General features: G+C 38.7%; 1 protein-coding gene across 3 annotated transcripts in view; it reads left to right on the top strand.

Annotated features, from left to right (window-relative positions):
* HYDIN (HYDIN axonemal central pair apparatus protein) overlaps positions 1 to 24,795 on the top strand; it is a 289,372-nt gene that overhangs the window by 111,667 nt on the left and 152,910 nt on the right. For all 3 annotated transcript variants that reach the window (XR_016022033.1, XM_088800246.1, XM_019757602.3), the window contains exons 17-18: positions 2,424 to 2,588; positions 3,964 to 4,116. Coding sequence is in view for 2 of the 3 variants with exons in the window: in XM_088800246.1 (XP_088656372.1) it covers positions 2,424 to 2,588; positions 3,964 to 4,116 (318 nt within the window). In the remaining variant the exon portion in view is untranslated. The remainder of the gene's footprint in view (positions 1 to 2,423; positions 2,589 to 3,963; positions 4,117 to 24,795) is intronic.

Genomic DNA, 24,795 nt, shown 5'->3' with positions numbered 1-24,795 from the left:
CCTGGCCCGCTAAGCACTCCTTCAACTTCCCATTTCCATCTCTCTCCATGCACGGTGGCCTCCTATAGCAAGGGCCAGACTGTGACAGCTGCAATCAAGGCCATTCCTCCGGTTCCATTTTCTCCTTCTCATATCTGTAGGGTAGGATGCTGCCCTGAACCCAACAGTTAACGCTCAGACCACTTCTCCAGTCTAATTGGGGAAGGAAACTTGAGAGGGCCAGAATTCATCCATTTGATCAATTAACTAAAGAAGGGTTTATTTTGGCAAGACTTGATCTCCTTAGAGACGCTTCAGTGAGTTGTTTGGGAATTTTTTTTTTTTTTTTTTTTTTTTTAAATGGTGGAAGGAAAGGCATCTGTGGTTAATGCGAGCAGAATGGCTGCCATTCAAAGTATATTCACGGGAGAACAGGGCTGGGGGCTCACACACAAAGGGCAGATACACACAGGTTATCTAAAAAATCATTTGTTCAACTTGGATTTTGGTTTTGTAGACTCCAAACACAGATACCCATTCACCTCGCAGCCTTGGATTTGTCTGCTTTCGTATACATACATATTTTTTTCCTTTCTTACCATGACCTCAATGCTTACTCTGAATATCATTGTCCAGAGTGAGGGAAGAAGCAGACTCTTCCTATGAACAGGGCTGGGCCAGGAATGTTAGTTTCAGTTGTTGGCTGGCCCCACTCCGGTGATTCCTATCAAAGCTCACCTGGTTATCTGAAGCCAGACTACAGTAAGAAGAATCCTGTGGTCCTGGACGGCTGCCTGCACCCCCCACCCTGGACAACCTAGACTCGTTACATGGGCTACGATAACAAGTTACCCACTTACAAAGTGGGGCAGTGGGACAGGGAGAGGGCATGAAACCTCAGATAACCAGCGCGGTTTTTCCAAGTGGTCAGTTTAAAAAAACAAGAAAGAAAACTTCTTCAGAATCAAGAGCAAACCCTGTGGGCGAGCCAGGCTGTGGGGCTGCCCTCCCTCAGGACCCACCGCCTCCTCATTTGTTCAAGGAGAACAGACACAAAGGCCTGCAGACTGTGTGCTTGGGGTCGGGGAGCCCTGCTCACCTGTGGGCACAAGCCAAAGTGCAGAGATGCAGACAGCTGCACCTCTGCCCACCACCATGGCTCAGGGCCTCCTGTGCACCCACAGAAGTGCCAGAGGTAGCCCCCACCCACGCCGGTGCACAAGACACCTCCTTCTGCTTCCACTGCAGCCAGGCTTTGTAAAGGCCAACTTGGCAAAGAGCCACAAACTTCCCTTTTCCAGAACAGAATTCTTGCCTGCCCACTGGTAAAGTTCTTGTTTTTAGCTCACTTTTTTTTTTTTTAAACAAAAACCAAAGAGAAGGCAGTATAATCTTCTGCATCTGAACCAGTCTGCAGCCGGCCAGAACCCACTGGGCAGGGCCGCTCAAGGATGCACAGGGATACATTGAGCTCGTCACCTGGAATTGGAGAGCAGCAAGCCCCTGCCAAGCTCCCACTCAACTACCTGCAGTTCTCATCCTCCCACAGGATGAGCCCGGTTCCGGCTGTGCAAATACTTGCAGCAAGAGTGACAGTCTCTGGGCCTCGGTGGCTTCCTTCTTTGGCCGTGGGAGTGTTAACGTTTTATGTGTGATTGTTGTCATTGCATAAAAGCCAGTGATGCGCTGCAGAGCAGGGTTCTGGGCCGCATACGTTGGTAGACACAGGACGACATTCATTCAACTGCCTATTTCTCCATTTAAAAAACATGTACTGAGCATCTGTTTGGGGCCAGAAAGTGGGCATGTATTGAGGTGAGGCCCAGGTGGTGTCCTCAGAAGTTTACAGCCTTTATGCGGTGAAGATGAACACACAGATAGCGTGTGCTATGGAAAAGGACTGCAGGACGCTCCCTGGGGACAGATGAAAAGCTCTGACTCTGGAGCACTGGGGATTCCTGAGGGGTATTCTGGATGACTGTGCAGTCAGGTCCAAGGGAGTGAACATTCCAGCGAGAGAAAACACAAGTGCAAAGAGTTGGAGGTGGGAAGCAGTAGCGTGTGTCCGGGAAATCCTGGTGGCCTCTATTGATGTGGCACAAAGGGACAAGGGGAGGGGGGGGTTATGCCTGAAGGCGCGGAGGGCCAGGTTATGGAAGGTGGCCATGGGAAGCTGCTGTCCTGCACTAGTTCTCACTGTGGGTAATATCTGCATCTTGCCGGCTTGTACACTTTGGAGTAAGGGCCTTATGCACACCCCACTTAACTAAACTTCCTTTTGACAGAATGGGGGTTGCTTATCCCCACATCCTTGCTTGAATGGTGATGCATTTCTAAAGCTCCTCCACAGACACAGGACACTTGTTTCAAAATAATCGAATGTGTTGTTAATTTTGTACTATGCGGGGGGCTTGCTTACCCCTCTGGCCTGTCTCTCCCACCAGGTAAATGAGGCCTCGCCAGCTGTGTTGCTCTCTAGTCCCAGCCCCTGTGGAATCATCTCGCCCCACAGCACCGTTGACATACCTTTGACCTTGGAGACCCAGGTCACTGGGGAGCACAGGTCCACAGTTTACATCTCGATCTTCGGGAGCCAGGACCCTCCTCTGGTAAGAGCCAATTTTCAGAATTGCAGAATTGTACTTCTTACCAAGCATTTCAAGTCTTTGCATTTAAGGTGCACACCATGTTTGCGTTTCCTTCAGTTGTTTGTAGTTCTAGAGTTCTACATTTTCACTCTGCAATGGTACAAAACTAGCAGTGTGTTACTTCGGGGATATACTTGAGCATACATCCAAAAGTAGTGGTGTTTTGTAGCGCTTGTTCTTAAACTCCTATCAGGAATTTCTCACACACAGCGATGTCTCTGACCCTTCTCTAGTCCTACCAATCAGCATCTCTGAGGGGAGAGCACATCTGTTTTTTTAACAATGCGCTTAGCCGTTCCTGGGCACAGCTGGGTTTGGGCATCACTCACTTGCTGCATGTGGGCTCTGAGATCAGTGCACTCACAGCTCACTAGATCTTTTCCTGTGTATTGACTGGTCTCATTGTCCAAATTAACCTACTGAAGCTGGTAAGAGAAGTAGTCTCTCTCCAAGTGTGGGAAGAGAGAGACATGGAAATCTTTCTGCTGCTTGAGCTGAATCGGAAAATGAATCTTGAATCTTGACAGAAGCTGCCCGACAGGCTATGAATTCCTAGACATTTGGTTTATTTGGGAGCTGGATGACCAGCATACATTTGTTTGAAGTGATTCTGATTACTTAGTGAGTAGAATAAACTAGGATTTTGCTTTTATCTCTTCTATAGAAGATGCCATAGATAAGCCACCTGACTTATAAAGCAGCATCACAAAGGCAGGTCAACCCAAAAGGTGCCACTGGTCCAGGTTCCCTGCCAGCCTACGCTGTGCCCACCTTGCAGAAATGCAGCTCCTGGGAGCGTCATTTGCTGAGTGCAGCACTTTATGAAAGAAAAAGGGCCCTTTCCTCAGGCAGACATGGTGCCTGGCTGAGGGCACAGGGCGAGGGGAGCAGAGCAGGTGGATTTCAGTCCCCAGCCTACACGGCTGTGTGCAGTGGACGGCCCCGTGTGCCACTAGTAAAGCCACAGAACAGGGCTCAATGCAGCCACTTCCGGCTCTGAAGTGCAGGTCCTTAGCCCCGTGCTAAGTATTCTGCAGGCTGGCGTGCAGGCTGCCATGTAGACGACCATTACTCTGGTTTCCCTCAGTGCACAGCTTGGAGCTGACCCAGGGAAGCAAGTCATCTTTCCTGGGGAGGAATTCCAGACTGGATTCACAGGTCTGACCAGCCCGGCCAGCCCTGTCCCTCTGACCACAGAATCCGAGGGAGAAGGGATGTCCGTTCTAATCAGCACCCTTTTGTGCCACTGCTTTTTTATTAAAGGGGTGACGAGAAGCTTGTTTCAAGGCCAGCCGTTTCAGCCATTCCTGTATACTTTCTCTCTCTGGGAACACAGGTATGTCACGTAAGGAGCATCGGAGAAGGCCCCGTTATCTACGTACATCCCATTCAAGTTGATTTTGGCACTATCTATGTCCTACAGGACTCCTCCAGGATGCTCAACCTATCTAACCAGTCCTTCATCCCCGCGTTATTTCAGGCACACATGGTGAGTAGACTGTGGGACTGTCATGGGATGAAAATACAGCTTCGCCTAAGTCTCAGAGGCAGTGGCCCTAGTTTTGCAACGTGCCTTTGAAAATGATCACCAGAAGCAGAGATTTACATGATTCAATTGCATTAAGCTATGCCATTCTCATCCCCACTTCCTCTTTATTAGAATATTTTTGTTGACTAAGAAACACAATGTGCATGTAGTTTGGTAGACAAGCATATATAGTTACTATAATCTCAGATCAGGAATATGCTAAAGACGCTCACTGAACTGTCCCTCAGCCCAGCCCCACACCTGCAGAAAATACCTTTTAAATGTCTCGGTAACTGAAAATGCTTCCATATATTTAATTTGAACCCTTTGGCCACAAATTTGTTGATATTCTCGTTCTGTTTTTATATTCTCTCTTCCTTCTAGCAATATTTTAATGTAGTTTATAAGGATGTATGAAATACAAGATAGTATTTGCCAAAAGTAGAAATTAAAGAAAATAGTGAAACAAAGATAGATACAAAGATAGATATAAAATGGTTATAGAAATGAGTCATTTGTCTTATTTCTGGATATTCTATAATGACATTTAGATTTACTAGTCTTCTACAAGCTATTTTTTTAACAGAGATAGTTTTTTTTGTGTGCAGAATTTAGGAATTTCTAACCCAGTTATTGAAGTATTCTTGAATTTAGAAAACGCTTTCTAAATTTAAGTATAATATTTTAAATAGCATAGCCCTTCTCCTGTCCCCAAATTACTCACATTTGAATAAATGCTAACATTTGGTTTCAACATTTGTCAGGTATTTTTGAAAAAATCAAATATTGTTAACTATAAAAGTCACTATCAGAATGAATAGGATCATAGTTTTCTGCTGACTTGTGACAGCTCCTCAGTCATTGGTCCCAATTAGCAGCCATTTACCATGATCATTATTCCTATTTATTATCATTTGTCGTTACTCCTGGGAAAGGCAGCCATTTCCTGTACAGTCACTGCTCTCTTTAACTTTTTGGACACAATCCCACTCTTGTTCCAGTGTCTTGTGAACCTTGTGTAAAGAATAATGTGCATTAATGTTTAAAGGAAAACCCTACAAAAAAGATGCCTTTGCTAGTCTTTATCCAATTAATTGGTGGAGAGCATGGGATTTGATGGGTTTGGTGGAATCGTTTAGGAAGTGTTGCTTCCAGTCCAGTTTTGTACATACAGAGTTCACAGTGGGGGGTTGGGGTGGAAGAGTCAGCCAACCTGTCCAGGGTGATGAGAGGTGGGCACTGGAGGGTGCGAGTGGATTACAGAGGAAGGAGCTGGGCAGACACCACAACAATGCTTACTTACAAGTACAGCAACTATTCCCTTTCTCACTGCCTCCCCTTTCGTTCTCAGATATCTCCAGATTTCACTTTTTATGGCAACTTTTGGTGCATTTCAAGAAACAAAAAGTACATGAAGGATCTATTGTTTTTTACTAATATAATTTATAGATTGAATAACCCAACTAGTTGTTAAAATGGAACTTTTCTTTTCCACAAAGGTTTCATGGTTCCATCTTATGATTCTTTAATATCCTCTTAAGTCAGCAAGCTCTAGTTCCAAGGAGCGAAACGTGTGCTATAAGTGATCTGCTGTAAATGTGTTTGTCTCTCAATTCTCTCTTGGAAAACTGGTGTTTATTGAGTTGGTTGCCTTTACAGTATCAAAGTTGTTCCAACTGTAATTCTCATAGGTGAAAATTAAACTCTTTTCATATTTCGACTAGGGTTTGTGATGGATTTCCTGGTAAATACTCTGTGTGTTAATATTATAGAAATTGAATTATACTTAGAAATTAACTGCAGTGGGAAGAAATAGAAATATCATTTATTAATTTCAACTTCATGTGCAGTACTGAACCTGCAAATTCTTTCTTACAGAAATTACTATGCATTAGGAGTTTCAATTAATAGTTGTTTGTTCCCTAAGCCTACAGCTCTGTACCCAGGTGACTGAGTGGTGGTCACATATTTATTGCATTTAATTTCTAGATCACTGAGAAATAAGCAGGGTCAAGGACACATTGTTCATTTCTTCAGTTATTGCTATGAATTCAGGTCTGGAAGTTCTTCTCTTTTCCCGTGGATGCCCTGACAGGAGGGGTCTTTCTTTCTCCTCTTTTGGCTGCCAGCCCGCCCCAGATGCGGCACCCACTGTCAGCCGACTGTCATACTCAGTCTTGTGCATGGCACACACGTCAGGGCCAGCGCTGTGGTTAGATGCTCCCTCAGCAAGCGACATCTGTTTGTTAGCAGCTGAAGGGGTGGGGAGATGGGAAGATGGAAGCCCACCTGCACCGTGATGTTGGGAAGATAAATGACACTTAGAGCAATTTTGAATTTCTTAGAAATAGATGCTATACAAAAAAAAACACGATTTTTTTAAAAAACTGAAACCTCAGTATCATATGGAGTGCAGAAACACTGAAGATTATAATTTTTTCTTTCCATTAAAGCTTATCTTATCCTGAAAGTTAAAAAAAAAAAAAAAAAAAAAAAAGACTAGTAAAAGATGAGTGTTCTGTGACCTGTAAATTCTTTGTGTTGGAATGCCTGAAATACCAGCCTCCCTAAAGGTTTCCTGAGGCTGACTTATTTGGATTAAGCTGAAGGACTCAAAACAATAGAGTGAGTCACCTCCAGTTTGGAGGGGTAAAATATATCAGAACGTGAAAGGAGAGCACAAAAGGCCCTTTTGGCAAGAATCTGTGGGCTCTGCTTGTACACACAATGCTCCTTCAGCAAGATAGATGCCCCCTTTCTGGGTGACAGCAGAAATGAGGGCAAGAATATGATAGCTTCTTCCCTGGCCCTGGGACCTCAGCCCTGGGCTGGAAGATAGAGGCCTTGTCTACATGGGTGCCCCTTGCTGGGCGGAGCAAGCGCAGTGCACAGCACTTGTCTGGAAGCATTTGGAATCCTTTCCCTTTTACTCTTGGCTCTAATTCAGTCTCGGGTACTGTTAACTTGAGAACTTGTGTACAAATGTCAGTGACACCTTGGGATTCAGCTGGCACTAAAACATCTTCAAATCGGCCTTCTGCCTCTGATCTGCAGGACAGGCCATTGTAGTTAGATCTTTAGTTTTCAGGATGCGGGATCCAGGAATTCCGATGCCTCATTCAAGCGTGGTTCATTTTCAACATTTATCTTCTTGGTCACTTGTCACAGCCATTCTAAGTGGTGTGTCAGCAAGAGAATCACTGGGCTTTCCCATCTCCTTCAGACCCTAAGCCACTGGGTTATTTCCCTGTTTAAATGGAGACCCCCTTCCTATATTTACTTGTTTATATGTCTGTCTCCTTCAAATGGCTAGGATCTCTGCTTTGATTTCCCAGCCCGCAGCAGCAGGCTTGGCAATTATGATGGTGATATACAATGATGTTAATTATGACTAAGGTTTATTTAGTTCTGTTCGCTGCTTTATATGCAGTATTTCATTTACTACGACTCTGTGAGAGAAATACTATCATAATGCCCATTTTAATGAGGTAGAGACAGAGGTGCAGACAGGTTAAGTAAATGGCCATAACCACGAAGTGGCAGAGCCTGGTTCTGACCCCTGGTGGTCCAATTTCAGACACATGCTCTCTTCCTAACTTTGCCTCATCAGTGGTTATTAAAATGGACCTGGAAAAGGTGAAAGGATTTTGGTTTCATGTTCAGAAAAGACCCTTGAAGTTAGACACCTAGAAGAGCAGGTTTTGCTAAAAGGGCACGAGAAGAAATTAAGGAGCATTTCTGAAATAGACAAAAGGACCAGATATTCTTCATTTTATTCAGATATGTGGTGAAATGTATATATGCAAATAACCTTCATGATATCATTTTTCAACCATAATTCCTTCAATTGTATATCTGAACTAGACGAAATCTACTTCCCCCCCCTTTTTTTTATCCTTTGTAATGTAGTATGACAAAACGTTCAGCTCGCATATGTAAATGTATGCAAAAATTCTTCACTACTATAACTCTTAGAAGAGGTTTAAATACAAAGTTATGACACATTTTAACAAAATAAATAGACAAACCCAGAAGGAGACTGGCAGACATTTTATATTCAGACTTTCAGTGCTGGACCCAGTCCATTTTAGGAGATAGTGAAATTGTAGGCATTCTGGAAAGCTCGGATTTAATTTGTAGCAGCTGGTTTGTTGAAATCTGTATCTATACTTCATACACTGCACCATTCCTACACACCTGAAGCTCACAGTATAGATCTAGAACCTAGTCCTGCCTACGGAGCACTTACTGTTCTGGGGAGTTGGTGCTAGAAAGATTTCTCACGGACGAACAATCATTCTGCAAGGCTTTTTGATAGATGATGTTATTAAGATATTACACCCCATAATGTGTGTGACGAGAAGGTAGAATGAGCTGTTTCTCATCCTTCAGTGGGTAGGTTAGCTCTGCCCTCAGAATGAACCATTATTTCAAGGGAAGGAAACAGGTAAGAAAAAAAAAAAAAGAAGAAAAAGGAAAGAAATGGGCATAAATCAGAAACCAACTGCGGTTGTTTCACCTCTTTATGTCCTTTTTTTATTTCTGAGGGTTTTGCAAAATAGTAGCTTTGTTTACTAAAACATTTGCAATCTAATCTTTGGTTTTTAGCTCGTAGTTAAATTCACGTTGAATATGATTTATGCCATAGCACTTGCTTGTGTCCTCCATATTTCCCCACTCCATTTAGGTTTACAGTGTCCACACTTAACAGATCAGATAACTGAGGCTCTCTGAGCTGCGAGAAGTGCCCAAGGTTACACGCTAAAAGAATGGCAGCCCCTCTGCTATAACTCACATTTTCTGAATTTTAGTCAGTCCTTTCTTGTTTCATCACAGAAATATTTGATTCTAGAAGTCGGTGTATATTTAACATATTTTTTAATACAGAAAAACTCAAGAGATACACTTGACACCCAAATCTAATACATGTTAACCTTTCCTACATTTACTTCAGATCCTTTATTTTGAAAAAATCAAATATTAAAGTTCGAAGTCCTTGCAAGTCCCGTTTCGTTCTTTCCCCAGAGGCAACCTTATCATGAATTTGATGTGTTTCCAAGCCATGTTTTTTATCTTATTACAGGTATATATGTATTCATAAATGCTAGATAGTGGCATTTTGTTGCTTCAAAATGTATATAAGTTGTATTACTGCATGTGACATCGTGCAACTTGTTTTTTAGACTCAAGATTATGTTTCCAGTATCTATTCATGTTAATACATATCAGTCTATTTAGTTCATTTTAGCTGCTGTGTGTATTCCATTTACCAGTAGTATGTGTATTTCTTTGCCTACTAGTTGACAGTTGGGTTATTGTAACAATGCTGTAGTGAACAAAATATATGTCTCCTTGTTTACATATGCAAGATACATATATATATATATATATATATATATTTTTTTTTTTTTTTTTTTTTTTTTTTTTTTTTTTTCTACCGTTGGAATAGTTGGATCTTAAGATAGGTATATTTCCAACTTCATTAGATATTGCCAAATTACTCTGCAAAGTGATTATATCAACGTGCCCTTCCAGGAGTGTTTGCGATATCTATTTCTCTAGTGGCTAAAACTTAGTATAGTCAGACTCAAGTTCTTGCTACTCTGAAAATGAAATACAGTTTAATTTGTATTTACCTTATTACTATTGAGGTAGAGAATTTTTTTCATTAGGGTTTCCTCTTCTGTCAATTATCTACTATCAATAATCTATTTGTAGATGTTCTATATGCATTGTGGATACTAACCCTTTGTTTATAATGGGGTTTTGGATTTTTAAAAGATGTTTTCAATTTTGATGTCAACTTTATGAATCTTTTACTTTCTTGTGTCTGTTATTTTTACTTGTGGTTTAAGAAACATATCCTTGCTCTTCTATGTATGTGAGTGAAGTTTATTTTTTCCATAAAGAAAGCCAGTTGTCCTATTACCAGTTACTTAATAGTCCTTTCATTTTCCACTGATTTATAATGCTTTCTCTGTTATACTCCAGATCTAATTTGTGCCTCAGTATATTTCTGAGCTTTTTGTTATATTCCATTTATTTACCCCATTGTCAATACCCTCACTGTCGTAAATACTACAGCTTAATAACAACACTGATAGCCAACGCCAAGTACGTACCAACCTCTGTTCTAAGTCCTTTCTATTATTTTATATAATTCTCAACAACTTGATTAGGTGAGTTTTATTATTATCTCTATTTTATTGATGAGGAAAATGAGGCACAGGGATGATGAACAAGTAGTCCAAATTGACACATCTAGAAAACGGGTAGTAGAGATGCACTGCTATAATTAGTCTGAATATCTATTAGGATTCATTTTATGTCCTTTAATAACGTCTCACACATCCTTTGTCATCTCTTCTAAGTTACTTCTCATGAATGTTACCTTATTTTCATTGCATTTTCTAATTAGGTATTAATCATGTATGGGAACACTATTGAATTTTGTATAATCCATCTGTATCAGCTTTCAATCTTGCCACACTTCTCTTATTTAATTAGTTCTAATTGTTGGTAAACTCTCATCTGCAGACTTCCTTTCCAGTCTTTAAACCTTGCTGCTTATTCTTGACCCATCGTATTGGGTAGGATCTGTAATGTAGCATTGAACAGAGAGTAAGTTAGAGTGGGCATCTCTGTCTTATTTCTGACTTCAATGAATGAGCTTCAAATGTTACACTTTAAGCATAATATTGTCTACAGATTTTTGGTAAATCCTGTGTCACATTAAGTAAGTTCTCATCAAAGTAGGAACTTACTTATTTGTATGTGCTGAAACTTAATGCATTTCCCATATCTAGTCAGATGCTATGATTTTTCTGCTTTAATCTGTTAATATGGTGAATGAAATTAACAGATTTATTTAGTTGTGAATCACCTTTACATTCTTGGGATAAATCCAACCAGTTACTTATTTTTATTTTTTATAAGAGAATACAAATTTATTCATTTTCTCATTTGAAACCATGAAAGCCAGAAAAAAGTGACATAATATTTCTTAAGTACTTAAAGAAAAAAAACAAAACACAACTATCGACTGAAAAGTATATATCAAGTGAAAATACCCGTTAGTAGCACAGGTGAAATAAAGGCTTTGGCATATAAAGGAAAAGTAAGAATTAGCTTCTAGCAAACCTATCATTGAAAAATGGTTAAAGTGAAGAAGTCAACAAAAATAGTGGAATAGGAAACTCCAACCAGTTATTTATTATTTGAGTACACTGCTGATAGAATTGCTATCATATTATTTAGATTTTGCATCTGTTGGTTTAAAAATTTTTTTACATTGCCCTTTTCTGGGTTTGTATCAAGAATATTTTATTCTTATACTAGGAGTTAGCTTTACCTCTTTTTCTATCATTGAAAAGATCTTTATATAATCTATATAAAGTAGGATACATTCCTTGATGATAAAGCCGTTTAAGATCTTGGTGTGTTTATTGAGAGTGGGAGGTGTACAGGAAGTGGTAAGGAAATTTTATGTAATGATTTTTTTCTATAATGATTATTCAGATTTAAATTTTTCTGGAAAATTTTTATTCTATCTAAGTTTTCAGATGTATTGGCCTAAAATTATTCCAGATATTTTTTATTATTTAAAAATGTTCATACACTAATTTCTGCTCTGAGTTTTACCTTTTATTCTCTGTCTGCTTTCTTTACAATTGCTTTGTTCTTTCTGAAACACTTTAATTTGAATGTTTCACTTACATATTTTTAAATTTTAGCTTAATAGTACATTCAAAGTTTATAAATATTCTCTTTATGCAATGCTTTAGCTGCATAGCACATATTTTTATTTGCAATACTTTTTTATTGCTATAAATATAATCTCTACTGTGATTTTTCTCTTAATATGTGAATTGTAATAGGTATGTATTTTCTTAACATTTTCCCTTTTTATAGAATTTGAGTAGATAACTTTTAACAATAATGAAGCTGGAACGCATGGGTTGTATGACGTATTGTCTTTGAATTTGTGTTTGGGGGAATGTAGCTATGGTTGGTTTTTAGAAATATTTAACATGACCTTAAAAAAGAATACAGATTCTCTAGTCTTTGAGTACCATAAACTTACCATCTGTCTGTTTGTCTGTATATTTGTATTAGATCAAACTTATTGATTGTATTATTTAAATCTCTTACAGCCTTACTAGTTGTTTGTATAACATTTTCTAATAGAATTTTATCTAAATCTCCCACTTTTCCATTTCTCCTTGTAATTATGTCAGTTTTTGCTTCATATATTTCAGAGCTGTGTTGGTAGGTGCATATAAATGCATGACTTTTATTTCTCCTTGATATATTATTATTCTTTTTCCATAATATGTTGTCCATTTTTATCCCTATTTATGCATTCTGACTTAAATTCTATTTTGTCTGATAGTAATATTGCTATATCAACTTTCTTTTAGTTAGCATTTGCCTGATATATCTTTTCATTCCTTTATTTTCAGAAGTGTGTGTGTGTGTTGATTTGTTTAAGATCTCTGTAACTAATGTATTATCTTACATTTCTGAAGGTCAGTAATGTAAAATGTGCATATCAGGCTGTGTACTTTTTTGAGACTCTGGAGGAGAACCTATTTCCTCGCCTTTTCCAGCTTTTGAAGACCACCTGCATTCCTTGGTTCATGGCCTCTTCCTTCATCTTCAAAACCATCAGCATTGTATCTTCTCTGCTCTCTGACCTCTGCTTCAATCCTTACATCTTCTCTCTCTAACTGACCCTCTTGCCTCCTTCTTATAAGGACTTTTGTGATTACACTGGGCCCATGCCAATAATCCAGGATAACCTATTCATCTCAAGACCTTAATCACATCTGAAAGTCTCTTTTGATATGTAAGGCAACATATTCACAGACATTAGGGATTATTCAACCTCCCATACCAAGACTAACACTATAAAGTTTATTGTCATTATTGATGTATATGGACTCACTTCTATGTCATTTGATACATACTATGTTGATTTCTTCCTTCTTTTATTTTTCTCCTTTTCTGCTTTGTATTGGATTGATAAGTTTTCTCCAAGCCCTCTTCCAATTACTACTACCTCACATACATTTTTCCTGTAATTGTTTGGAAGCTGTGGATTTTATTTATTTTATTTCCTTAATTTAAGTAGCTCTACTTATATTGTTAACAAATAAGTTATATATTTTCTAACAATAATGAAAAAATTGAGTACCTTGGTCCTCAAGAATAAAATAAGGACCCTATCACACACTTATTAGCTCTTGACCTTTTCCCACTCCCAACCTTTTTTTATTATTGTGTAGAATTTTGAATCATCTTCTCTTTATCACAGAATTGTTGATTTTTGTCTGTCAGTAATTAGCTGCTCACCAGTTACCAAATAGTTTGCCAATTTTTCTCCATTCTTCTCTTATTTTATACATCTTTCTGCTTCCTTCTTGATTTGGATTTCTTCTTGCTAAATTACATCTTTCTAAGTTCTAGGCTAGAGGTCTTATAGGTAATGTATGTTTGACTGTATCTTGATTTCACCTTCACTCTTGCATGATAGTTTAGCTGAGTATAACAGGTTTTTCTATTTGACAGTTTTTTTTCTTTGAAGATTGATCTCTGTATCAACTGTTGCAGATAAAATTCCACTGTTAGTCTGATTCTTATTTCTTTATAGGTAATTTGTCATCGTACTAGTTGCTATTAAGACTGTGTTTTTATTCTTGACTTTCTTAAATTTCACTTTAATGTATCAGAGGATTTAACCCTTAAATGCTGGAAAGTTTTTTGGCATTAACTCTTCAAATTTTTTCTCTGCCATCTCTTCTAGTTTCTACTTTGAGAAAAAAAATATACACACACACATCCACATATGTGTGGGTATGTGTGTATATACACATACACACATATGTTCCCGTACAATTCTATGTGTCCACTTTTATTTGTCATTCATATCTTTCATATCTTCATCTCTCTTTGCTGCGTCTTCAGTGGTATGCTCAAATTTACAAATTTTGTCATTGATTCTGAGAAATTTAAAGTTTATCTCACCTATTTACTTTTTTAGTTTAATTTCAGTGACTATGTTTTTTTCACTTCCAAGATTTATAATTGGTTATTAATATCCATGATTCTTGATTTATTTCTCTTATATGTTTTTATTTCATTATATATATAATTATTATTTATTCATTATTATATATGTATAATCCTATCCTGCATCTCTTTGAAGATCTCAGGCACATTTTCTAATTAAATTTAATTAGCTCTATTGATTACTCAAGAATGAATTTAATAACTGATTGTTTGCAGCTGTCCTTTTTAGCATTTGGAATTTTAAATGACAGATTAACCTGGTTGGGGGGAGGGGTATGTTTTTCTCTCATTCTCTGTGCTCTTACCTCCCTGTCTAGCTTTTTTAACATTTGCCCTCACCCTGAACAGATATCACTAGTCCAGAATCAAGTGTTGAGCCTTTTTTCCCTGTGGCAATGATGCAGAAATCACAGATTCGGTCATTGTACTGATCAGTGGCTTAGTGTATGTCCTGTTTACATGACAGTTTCTACTTCACAACTGTGCCCACCACCACTGGCACAAGTATGTGTGTAGACGATAGCCTCAGAAACATCACTGCTTTGTTTAGCCTTCTTCCAAATGCAGGGAAGTTCTCTTGGCTGGGGATCTTGGTCCTTATCCCTTACTTCCTGCGGGATATTTTTGGTTTCCATTTTTCTCCCTTGAGCTTCCTTTACTGGTTTGAGGACCTAGAGACCAAGAAGTTTGTGGCTTCAGCCTCTTCTTTCTGTTTCTGTTCCATTTCTGGTCCGTACTATGTTTATCTTGTTTTTGAGTATAACTATGCCTGGTTCTTCAAAATTTTATCTCTTTTTTTCTTCTATGTGCTAGAGTGAAAGGCATGTTTTAAAGATTAAAGTAATTGATTTATAGTCATTTCTTTTAACTACTTTTTATAGTGCTTTATATATTAACAGTGAGCACTTACATAAGGATGGTGAAATATGTCTTCGGTTGGCGTAAGAGTACAGTTCTTATGTCTTTGCCTAATTGTAAAATCTATAAAATAAAGTCACAGGAATGAAAAAATAAGAAGAGAATAATGTCCTAGTCTACCATGGTAGGCATCTTTTCTTTTACCACATAAAGTCATAGTCATTCCAAAATGGATTATGTTCTTCCTGAGTCATACCAAGTGACTCATTCAGTGACAAAAGGATACCAGTGGCAATAATATCAAGAAACTTCCAGAAGTAAAGGTTTGTGCTTGATAGCAAGCTGTGAGCCTCTCACCTACACCCTCACTTGAGACCTTTTTTACTTTGGCAAAGCTAAATGTGAAACCCAGAAGACAGATTCCAGCAGGTCATATTGATTATAAACCACACTGAGAGAGAGAAAGCTATTGATTGTTAGGTAACATGGTTGGTCAGCATCTTCCCTGAATTTAGAATGATGGCTCTACTGATTGAATATGATTAGTGTGAGTATAAGCTAAAGCCAAAATGAAAGGAGAAGGTTTGGTTCCCTTGTCATTAACGAGCTATCCAGAAAATAAAAGAAAAATATATTGGCTTCCTGCATGCTTTTTAAGCCTTTTCATCTTCATTCTGCCTGTTCCAGCTTTTAATTAGCTTCAGCAAATTGTTTTTTCTAATTATTATTCAGGTATACAGTTAATACTTGTCACCACAGAGGGAGATTAAGGTAAAATTTCCTTTATATGGATCAAATGGTTGTTTTTTTTCAAATCCCACCTTCCCTCCTCTGTAAAAATTTATAACTTTTCCCCCATTACCAGCATCATAATCAACCCGACTGTTATGGACTAACTGTTTGTGTCAACCCCAAATTCATATAATGAAACCTGAACCCCCAATATGATGGTATAAGGAGGTGAGGCCTTTGAGAGGTAATTAGGTCATGAGGGAGGAGACCCCATGAGTGGGATTGATGCCCTCATAAAAGAGACCCCAGAGAGCTATCTTGCCCCTTACCCTATGTGAGGATATAATGAGAAACATGGCTGTCTGCAACCTGTAAGAGAACTCTCACCAGAACTCTACTATCTTGATACTGATTTGAGACTTGTGCCCTCCAGAACTGGGAACAATTTCTGTTGTTTACAAACCACCTAGTCTATGGTATTCTGTTATAACAACCTGAACTAAGATGCCAACTCATGTCACTTTTAAGGGATGGCTTTCATTGTCATTACCAACTAAAGAATCTATTCCACCTGTTTATGCACTGACAGTAGGCAGTCATATTCATTAACAAAATGAGAGAAAGAGGCATGGAGAGAGGGAGAGAATAAAGCTATCATTGTTTTCCATAGAAGCAATGGATAATGCTCAAACTGAAAAATTGAGAAGTAGCAGTAGATTACTAGAGCTATGGAAGCAAACACAAAAGAAAATGCTAAAAGAATTGATAATGGTTGTCTCTGTTAATGGGCAAGGGTAGGAATAATGGAGAAGAGCAGGAAAGTAGGTTCAAGGAACTACTTTTTTTTTTTATAATATGCCTTATTAGAACCATTTGACTCTGTAAATTGTGTGTGTGTATACATTTCATAAAAATTAAATTTAAAAATTTAAATCACCCTACAGGACAGTACGTATAAGAGCGCTACCATTTATGCAAGAAAAACTATATATGCAAATATAATTTTTTGAGTCATAAGTATTTCTGGCAAGATATGCAGAGAACTGCACAGTGGCTGCCTCTGGGGATGGTAACTAGTGGCCTTGGGCAGGCATGAGAGAGAGACTCTACTCTTGAATCCATTTGAGTTTTACATTGTGTACATGTATTATTTATTTTTAAAGAAAAAATGTCTAAGAAAAGCAGAAACTGGGAATGAAACCGAAGCAGGCAAGCAAACAGAGTTAAAATTAAATGGGCTCTAAAGAGTTGAGTTAGGATGAGTCATTTATTCAATAAATATAAGTGTGTGTCTTCTTGTTACATAAAAAACATTATCTTTATAAAAACAAAAGGAAGTGAACGATAAGGGAAAAAGTCACTCATAGTGCCACCCTGCAGATAACACTATTAAATTTTTGGTGAACACCTTTTGGAACTTTACTGTGTGTGCATGTTTGTCTGTGTTTTCCTGCCCTCTCCCATCAGATAATCTCTATTTCGTTACCAGCTATTTTCCCTCGACAATATAGTGCGGGCACTTTTGATATGAATTATTAAGGAATGTTCCTGTCCACATCATTTGCAGTGACTGACTTCATTGCATCGTTTGGCTCCACCACAGTTGATTTCACAAATCCCCTACTCATAGATTGTGTTCAGTTTTTCACCACTGTAGGCAATGCTCCTGTTATAATTGCTGCTCACATCCTTAACTAAATTTTCAGAAATGCAATTGCTATGTCAAATGATATGAACGTAACTGAAAGTCTCAGTACATCTTACGAAATTATCTCCCAGAAAATTTGTACCAATTTACATCTCACCTCCCCCACACACACCAGCAGTGTTGAAGAATGCCACCCTCTCCCAGGCTCTTGCCAACATTTTGCTTGTTTTTGCCAAGTATAGCAGATGAAACAGTGTTGTGTTGTTAGTTGAGTTTGTGTTTCTTTGGTTTGCTGGTGATGCTGAACACTTTTGTATGTTTTATTGACCAATATATACATTTTGAGCATCTTCCCCAGGCTTGGCACTAACTGGGCTCACTGTACTTACTAACTGGAGTGAGAGACATAAAAGGAAGTCGGATGGCCTCTTTCTTCAAAGAGTTTACAACCTCAAAAAAGAAATGAACACACACATAATAGAGTGTTGTAGTGCGCTGTGTTTTATGCAAGCACAGAGGAGGAAGTGGTAAATTATTCTATAACATTAAAAATGTTCGTAGGTAGGAATGTTTGAGTGGAGACTTGAGGGATAAGGAAGAAGAGGACAGGGCAATGGGTGTACACTTCCAGAGGACAGCAGAGTTAAATGTGATGATGTGCGGCACACTTGAGAAGGGTGAATGGCCTGGCATGGCTGAGGCCAAGGGTACCTGCTGGAAGTTGACAGTGCCGGGGAAATCAGCCTGGAAAAGTGCATTGGGGCCTTCTTAGGAAGAATTTGCAGTAGATCCTCCAGACCAGAGGCTCCTAGCTGGCATACCAGTCTTATTTTAAATAGAAAAGTGACAAATATCCACCAGACAGGTTCCATCAACCCCGGAAATTGCATGTAAAGTGTAGGAGATATGAGAGAGAGAGAGAGAGAGAGAGAGAGAGAGAGAGAACATTATCTATGGAGGGGCTCTATAGTTTCCTCAGAGGGAAGATTCAGCACCACTGGTTCAGACATTGGAGTGCCATCCATTATCTTCAGCAGGAGAAGAACAGATCAGGACTGTAAAAGAGAATCCTGTCAACAATGTAGACTGGGGGCGGGGCACAAGCAGGAAGGAGAACTGGATGTGAACACTGGAAAGATAATGTTAGTAGTAAGCACCCTTTATTGAGTGTAGGTAAAGTGCCAGGTGCTTAGCACCCATTTTATTTCATCTCCAAGTAGCACATTTAACAGATGAAGAAACTGAAGCCTAGATTTTAACATTAGTCCAAGGTCACCTGGTTACAAATGGCAGAGTCTACAGTTGACCGAGAGATCATGTGACTCTAAAGCCTGCTCTTTTAATCATAACCCTCTCTGCCTCTCTTGTAAAGCTCTAGAACCATTTGTTTTGTACTTCATCTCCTAATTTTCAGTTAATTATTTTAAGCAGCAAAGTGACTCACTTCAGGGCAGAGAACTGTACGGCTAGAGATACCATTTAGAAGACAAATGGGAGAAGCCTCGGTGACTGTTCATTGTTCTTGTTCCACAAAGAATTGATTATCTGCTGAGATAATAGTATAAATCCAAAGACATCCCTCACTCTGCACGTTGGTTCCTGTTGTTATTTGTGTCCTCTCATTCCATGGAAGGAAATTCTTGCAGATTTCAATGGGCAAACGCATCATTTTGAAGAACAGTGCACAGTGCTATTTTCCTCAAGCTTCATAGTCATTAGTACTACAGAACAGGAGGTCTGCCTTAGTAGATTCACTCTAATTTATTGTTGAAATGACATGTGCAAACAATAGCGTTCACTTCTGTCTTTTATGGCAAATATTAAATACACACCAAGGACACTTATGAAAGCTCTGACTGTTTTACCCTAGAAGCTGAGCACTGCCTAAGAAGGGCCCTGATATCTTATTGTCAAATAAAAAGCAAATGTTATCTTTAGCCATGTGAAGCCTCAGGGAGAAGGGCTTAACACTAATCACCAGTGGGCATGGAATTCTGAATTACAAAAGATCACACTTTTTCCATCTTTTGCACAGTCTGTTATGCATATGCACGAACAAACCTTCTGTATGTGTTTTTCGTGGGCTGCTGTAATGATGCTGACTTTCTAGCCCCAGTTCACTGGGGAAAAAAAAAATAGAGGCAGCTATTGCTGAAGTTTTGGTAATAGACTTAGGAAAACTCATTTTTTTATCATCTTTAGGAAAAACATATGAAACCCTGTATTCGTTTCTTATTGCTATATAACAAATGACCACATACTTAATGGCAATTTCATTATCTGTTTCCATGGGTCAGAAGTCCAGGCATGACTTCGCTGGATCCTCTCCTTAGCATCTCAAATAGCTGAATTCAAGGTCTTAGCCGAGCTCAGCATTCCTTTGAGGCGGTTTGGCTAGGGAAGGATCCACTTCCAGCCCCCTCAGGTTGTTGGCAGAGTTTTTGTTGTTGTTGTTGTTGTTGTTTTCTTTGCAGTTGAATGGCTGAAGCCCGCATTTTCTTGCTAGCTGTCAGCCGGGGACTGCTCCCAGCTGCTGTAGAACCACCCGCAATTTTCTACCATTTGGCTCCTTCCATAGCCCTCTCACGTTTGGAATCTGTTCACTAAGAGCTCAATCTCTTCTAAGGGCTCCCCTGATTAAGTCACGTCCACGAAGGAGAATCTCCCCACCTTATAGTCAACTGATTTAGGACCTTAACTACATTTGCAAAATCCCTTCACAGCAGCACCTTGATTAGTGTTTGATTAAATACCTGGGAGAAGATAGCTGTCTACCTGGAGAGGGAGATCTGTGGGCCATCTCAGAATTCTGCCTCCCATCAGCCCTTATGAAACGCTTCTCCTCTGGCAAGAGTACTGTATGTGCATGCTTTCTTAGCACTCACCTTTTTTTCTCAGTTTTGTCATCTTTTTTTTTTTTTTTTTAGCAAATACTACTGAGCCCATAATTATGTGTCATGTGGGGATTTCAGCTTTTGGTAAAATGATTGATAATAGCTGTCATTGATGAGGACTTACTATGTACCAGACACTATTCTGAGTTTTACGTGCATTACCTCTTTTAACCATCACCACACTCTATGTAAAAAGTGCAGTCAGTGTCATGAAATACAGATGAGAAAACTGAGGCTGGGCATGGCTAAGCGACAGGCCCGGTGTTTGACAGCTAGACACTGGCATATTTAGTACTCAAACCTGCATCTCTTTTCCTTCGGAGACCTCCTCCCTAACCCGTTTCCATTAGCTGTTGTCTTGCTGGACTGTGGTTTTGAAAAGACTCCTGAATGCCCTCTGTAGCCATTCGTCCATTCCTTCTTTAGTCCAATTTGCCATCCAGTAACAGAAAATGTCACATAGACCAAATCCTCCCTAAAAACAAAGGACATCCCTAAAAGTCAAATACCAAAGAGCCACAAGGGTGTGAAAGTGATTTAGAGCCTGACTTTTGGTAAGGATAATCTAGTATGTTAGCAGCTGGCATTTTAATGTGCCTTGTTCTTGGATTCTATGATATACTTTGCTGCCTGGTTTTATGCCAAACATTGATTAATAAGCTTCATCAAAAAGAAAATTCACCAGTTCAGCCCTGGAGAGCAACTTCAGGTCTTTTTTCCAGAGCAGCCAATCTATGTCAGCAGGAATCAGAATAGAAATGGTACGCATCCATTGAAAACTAATGTCGCCTGACTTGAAATAGCACTTATTCAGGTGACACCCTCTCTTCATTGTGAACAAAGGATTGACCTGTGCCACTGTCTAGAGGAGAAAAATAAGTGGTTAGAATGGGAAAGATGACAGTACCCTTTTCTGAAAGGCATTTGCTTTTTGATAAAAAAGGACAAAAATGGCATTGATTTATATTTTACTCGTAAGCTGAGTCTCCTAACTGAGCACAACTATATTGAGTGCTCTAAGGCCATGAAATTCGGGAGAAGGGCCAGCAGAGTGAGATGATCTTGCCTAGAACATTCTTGTTTTCTCTTCTAGATGCCCCTCAATTTGTCCTAACAGCAGATGGATATAAACTCTGGGCCTACAATTCCCATCGGAGTTGAAATACCAAGTTATCTTCCTGTTTCTCTGTTCTGATGGAGTGACCTCTTTACCTTTCAAAATCTGAGATCACGGGAGTTGAGGGAAGACCTAAAGATATGGCAATAGAGTGAGCCAACAAGGTAGCTTTTGCAGAGAGTAACTAGCAGTTCACCATACCCATCTCCCTTTACTCTTGGACCCAGAACTAGACATTTCCCAGCTTCCTTTGCAATTAGGTGTGTCTGCATGACTCAGTTCTGGCCAGTGGAAGTGGACAGAGGTGATATATACCACTTCCAGGCTTGATGCATAAAGTCTTAGCATGTGGCACCCCATTCTCTTCCTTCTTTTGTTGGCCAACTGGATGTCACTGTCCAGAGTGGCTTGGAAGCCACAAGTTAAACAAGTCAGAATCTGTTTAACTGGGGTCCTTGAATGACTGGATGGAAGAGAAGCCTATCCTCACCACTGCCACCAATTGGAATTCATGTGAACTGGAAGTGAGTTTTTGTTGTATTAAGCCATTGAGCATCAGATATTTTTGTTACAGTGACTAGCATTACTTTATATAAAATAGTAACCTAGCCTCTAAAAATTGGAAGTGAGAAAGAGAAGTAGTTCTAAGTAAGGAGAAAAGCTGGTTATCAAGCATGATAAATCTATTCCATGTATTGCTTTAATTGTGTAAGTCAGACTAAAAATGTGCCCAAAACTCCTATCTACAGTAATAAAAACTCTGATGAAATGAAGCTATAGTCATCCATTAAAAAACATCTGCAAAAAAATTATTTTGCATTTATTGCTGTTTCAGAACTCATTTTTGTGTCATTTTCTATGATTAATATGTTAGAGGATTTTCATGTTTTCACTTTGGGACTATGTCTTAGTTCAGGCTATTGTAACAAAGTACCATAGTCTGGGTGGCTTATAAATAACAGAAATTTATTGCTCACAATTCCCGTGACTGGAGTCTCAGCGCGGTGGAGTTCTGGTGAGAGCCATTTTCCAGGTTGAAGACTGTATTTGTCATATGGAAAAGACATGAATTTTGGGGAGCCGAGGTGGAATGTTATGGATAGAATGATTGTGTTCCTCAAAATTCATATGCTGAAACGCTGTCCCACAATGTATTAGGAGATGAGGCTTTTGAGAGGTAATTGGGGTTAGATGCGGTCGTGAGGGTGGAGTACTCATGAATGGGATTTTATTAATAAGAGTCCTTAGAAGAGAGCTCACTTGCTTCCTCTGTTTGGCTTTTCCCCACGCAAGAATACAATGAGAAGCTGGCAGTCCTCAAACCAGAAGAGGGTTTTTGGCAGAACTCAACCCTGCTGGCACCCTGATCTTAGACTGCCAGCCTCAGGAGCTGAGAGAAATAAACCTCTGTTGTTTATAAGCCACCCAGCCTACGGCACTTTGTTCTGAGTATAGCAGCCCAAGCTCAGGCAGAAATTGGTGCTGAGAGTGAGTGGGGTGATGCTGAAACAAATGTGTCAAAATGTGGAAGTGACTTTGGAAGTAGGTAATTGGCAGAGGCTGTAAGAGTTTGCAAGTGCATGCTAGAAAAAACATACGTTGCTGTGAATGGACTAGGACTGTTAAAAAATGTGCTTTGAATAAATTAAGAAGATATGTTAGAAATTATTTCTTTGACCTCATATGAGCCAAATATCATGATATTCAATCCTTCTAGTTTCTCTTGTCGGTAATAATGTATCTGTAATTCTTCATCTGTAAATGTAGCTATACAATGTATCTATAAATATCTGAAAATTAAATTTATGAGGATTATTTTCTATTTGTTACTAATATCTTAAGATAAAATTATAAATAAATGCAAATTAATGTTCTGGAAAGATAGGCTTTGCTTATTGTTTTCTTAATATTTTAGTACTTTACTAGGGCTAATTTACTATTATCAGAAAAGTCAGAGAGAAAATTTCAGAAAAAGAGATTGAGTTATACAAGAATCAGCTTTTTTTTTTCATGAATTTTTTTGGAGTAGAGATAATTATCATACAAATATCCTGTCTCAACTCTAGTTTATCTAGTGTGGTATTTAATGTTTATTTTCTCTTATATCTATGTCCCTAGAGATGCCCCACGTGAAAAGATCAGGAGTAATAATAGGACTCTTGACATAGAGTTAAGTCTATAATTTCCATTAATGCCAAAATTAAAATAAAATTTCATCTACATCCTCATTATAAACAATTTATTATCTTGAGAACTGTTCTCCTTTGCTTCATTTAATTTATTTCAATTTTAAAATGCAACTTATTTATTAGTTCCTCTATAGACTTTCAAACCAGCAGGAAATATAACTAGCATTCTGGTCTGTCCTCAATTGTTAGTTGGGAAATTAGCATTTTGTTTTAAATGTTGGATTCTCTTTATTAAATACCTGTGAGCCTGTTCCTAAGAGAGTGACCATTCTGGGCTAAATTCAGTTTCTGAATCTGCAGTAGGGCCAGACCTGGCTTTTAGTGACATTCCAAGGGCTGCCATCCTGTGAGATTCTGCCTGGCTGAAATTTCTAACTCTTAGCTGCAAAGTGGGTGTACATTCTTATTTACAGCGATCATCAGAGCAGCCCTATTCCAAACCTGACCTATGCCGTCAAAAAGTGTCTGGCTCGTAGCCTTACATTGTGCCTATTCACCCATAGAGCTACCTGTCTTTTGCATTTCTTTGTTTTTCTTTTTGCTAGGAGAAGCACACCATAGAAAGTAAAAGGAGGAAGGAAAGTTTTGGACTGGAATGTCCTCTCCAATCCAGCCCACAGAGTATATTTTACATTTGTTTTTAAATACATCGTTTTCCTCTGTGTCCTTTTCTTCAGAGGGCTCCTTCTTAGCTCTCATCCTCAGGAAAATAGGAGATTCACGAGGGAATAATCAAACCCTTCTCCAATGAACTGGAGGCTTTAGCTTTTCTTTCAGTTATTATCCTGGAAGTTTCTAAATGATCTCCACATCTCTTCTTTTTTCAGCCTTTTCCCAATGCATTGTTGGTAATCACTAAATATTTTCTATGAACATTAATCCATATACGTATTTCTGAATAATTTCTTCTCCAAAATAAAACAGGACTATCAGAATTGATTGAAATGATATAGCAATCAAACTAGAGAGACAATGCTTTTGGTTAATTTTGAGTTAATTGTTTATATATAAAATTAGAATGGAGTAAATTTCATTTTATTAATCAATAGCATAATACAATTAGGAATCACACACTAATTGTATTATGCTATTATAAGCTCATTTTTACAATTCGAGAGTGAAAAAAAAACA

This window comes from Rhinolophus sinicus, chromosome 8, assembly GCF_057876585.1.
Source record: "Rhinolophus sinicus isolate RSI-liver-muscle chromosome 8, RSI-T2T, whole genome shotgun sequence".
In the NCBI taxonomy this organism is placed as follows: Eukaryota; Metazoa; Chordata; class Mammalia; order Chiroptera; family Rhinolophidae; genus Rhinolophus; species Rhinolophus sinicus.
This window is presented reverse-complemented; position numbering and strand designations above follow the sequence as displayed.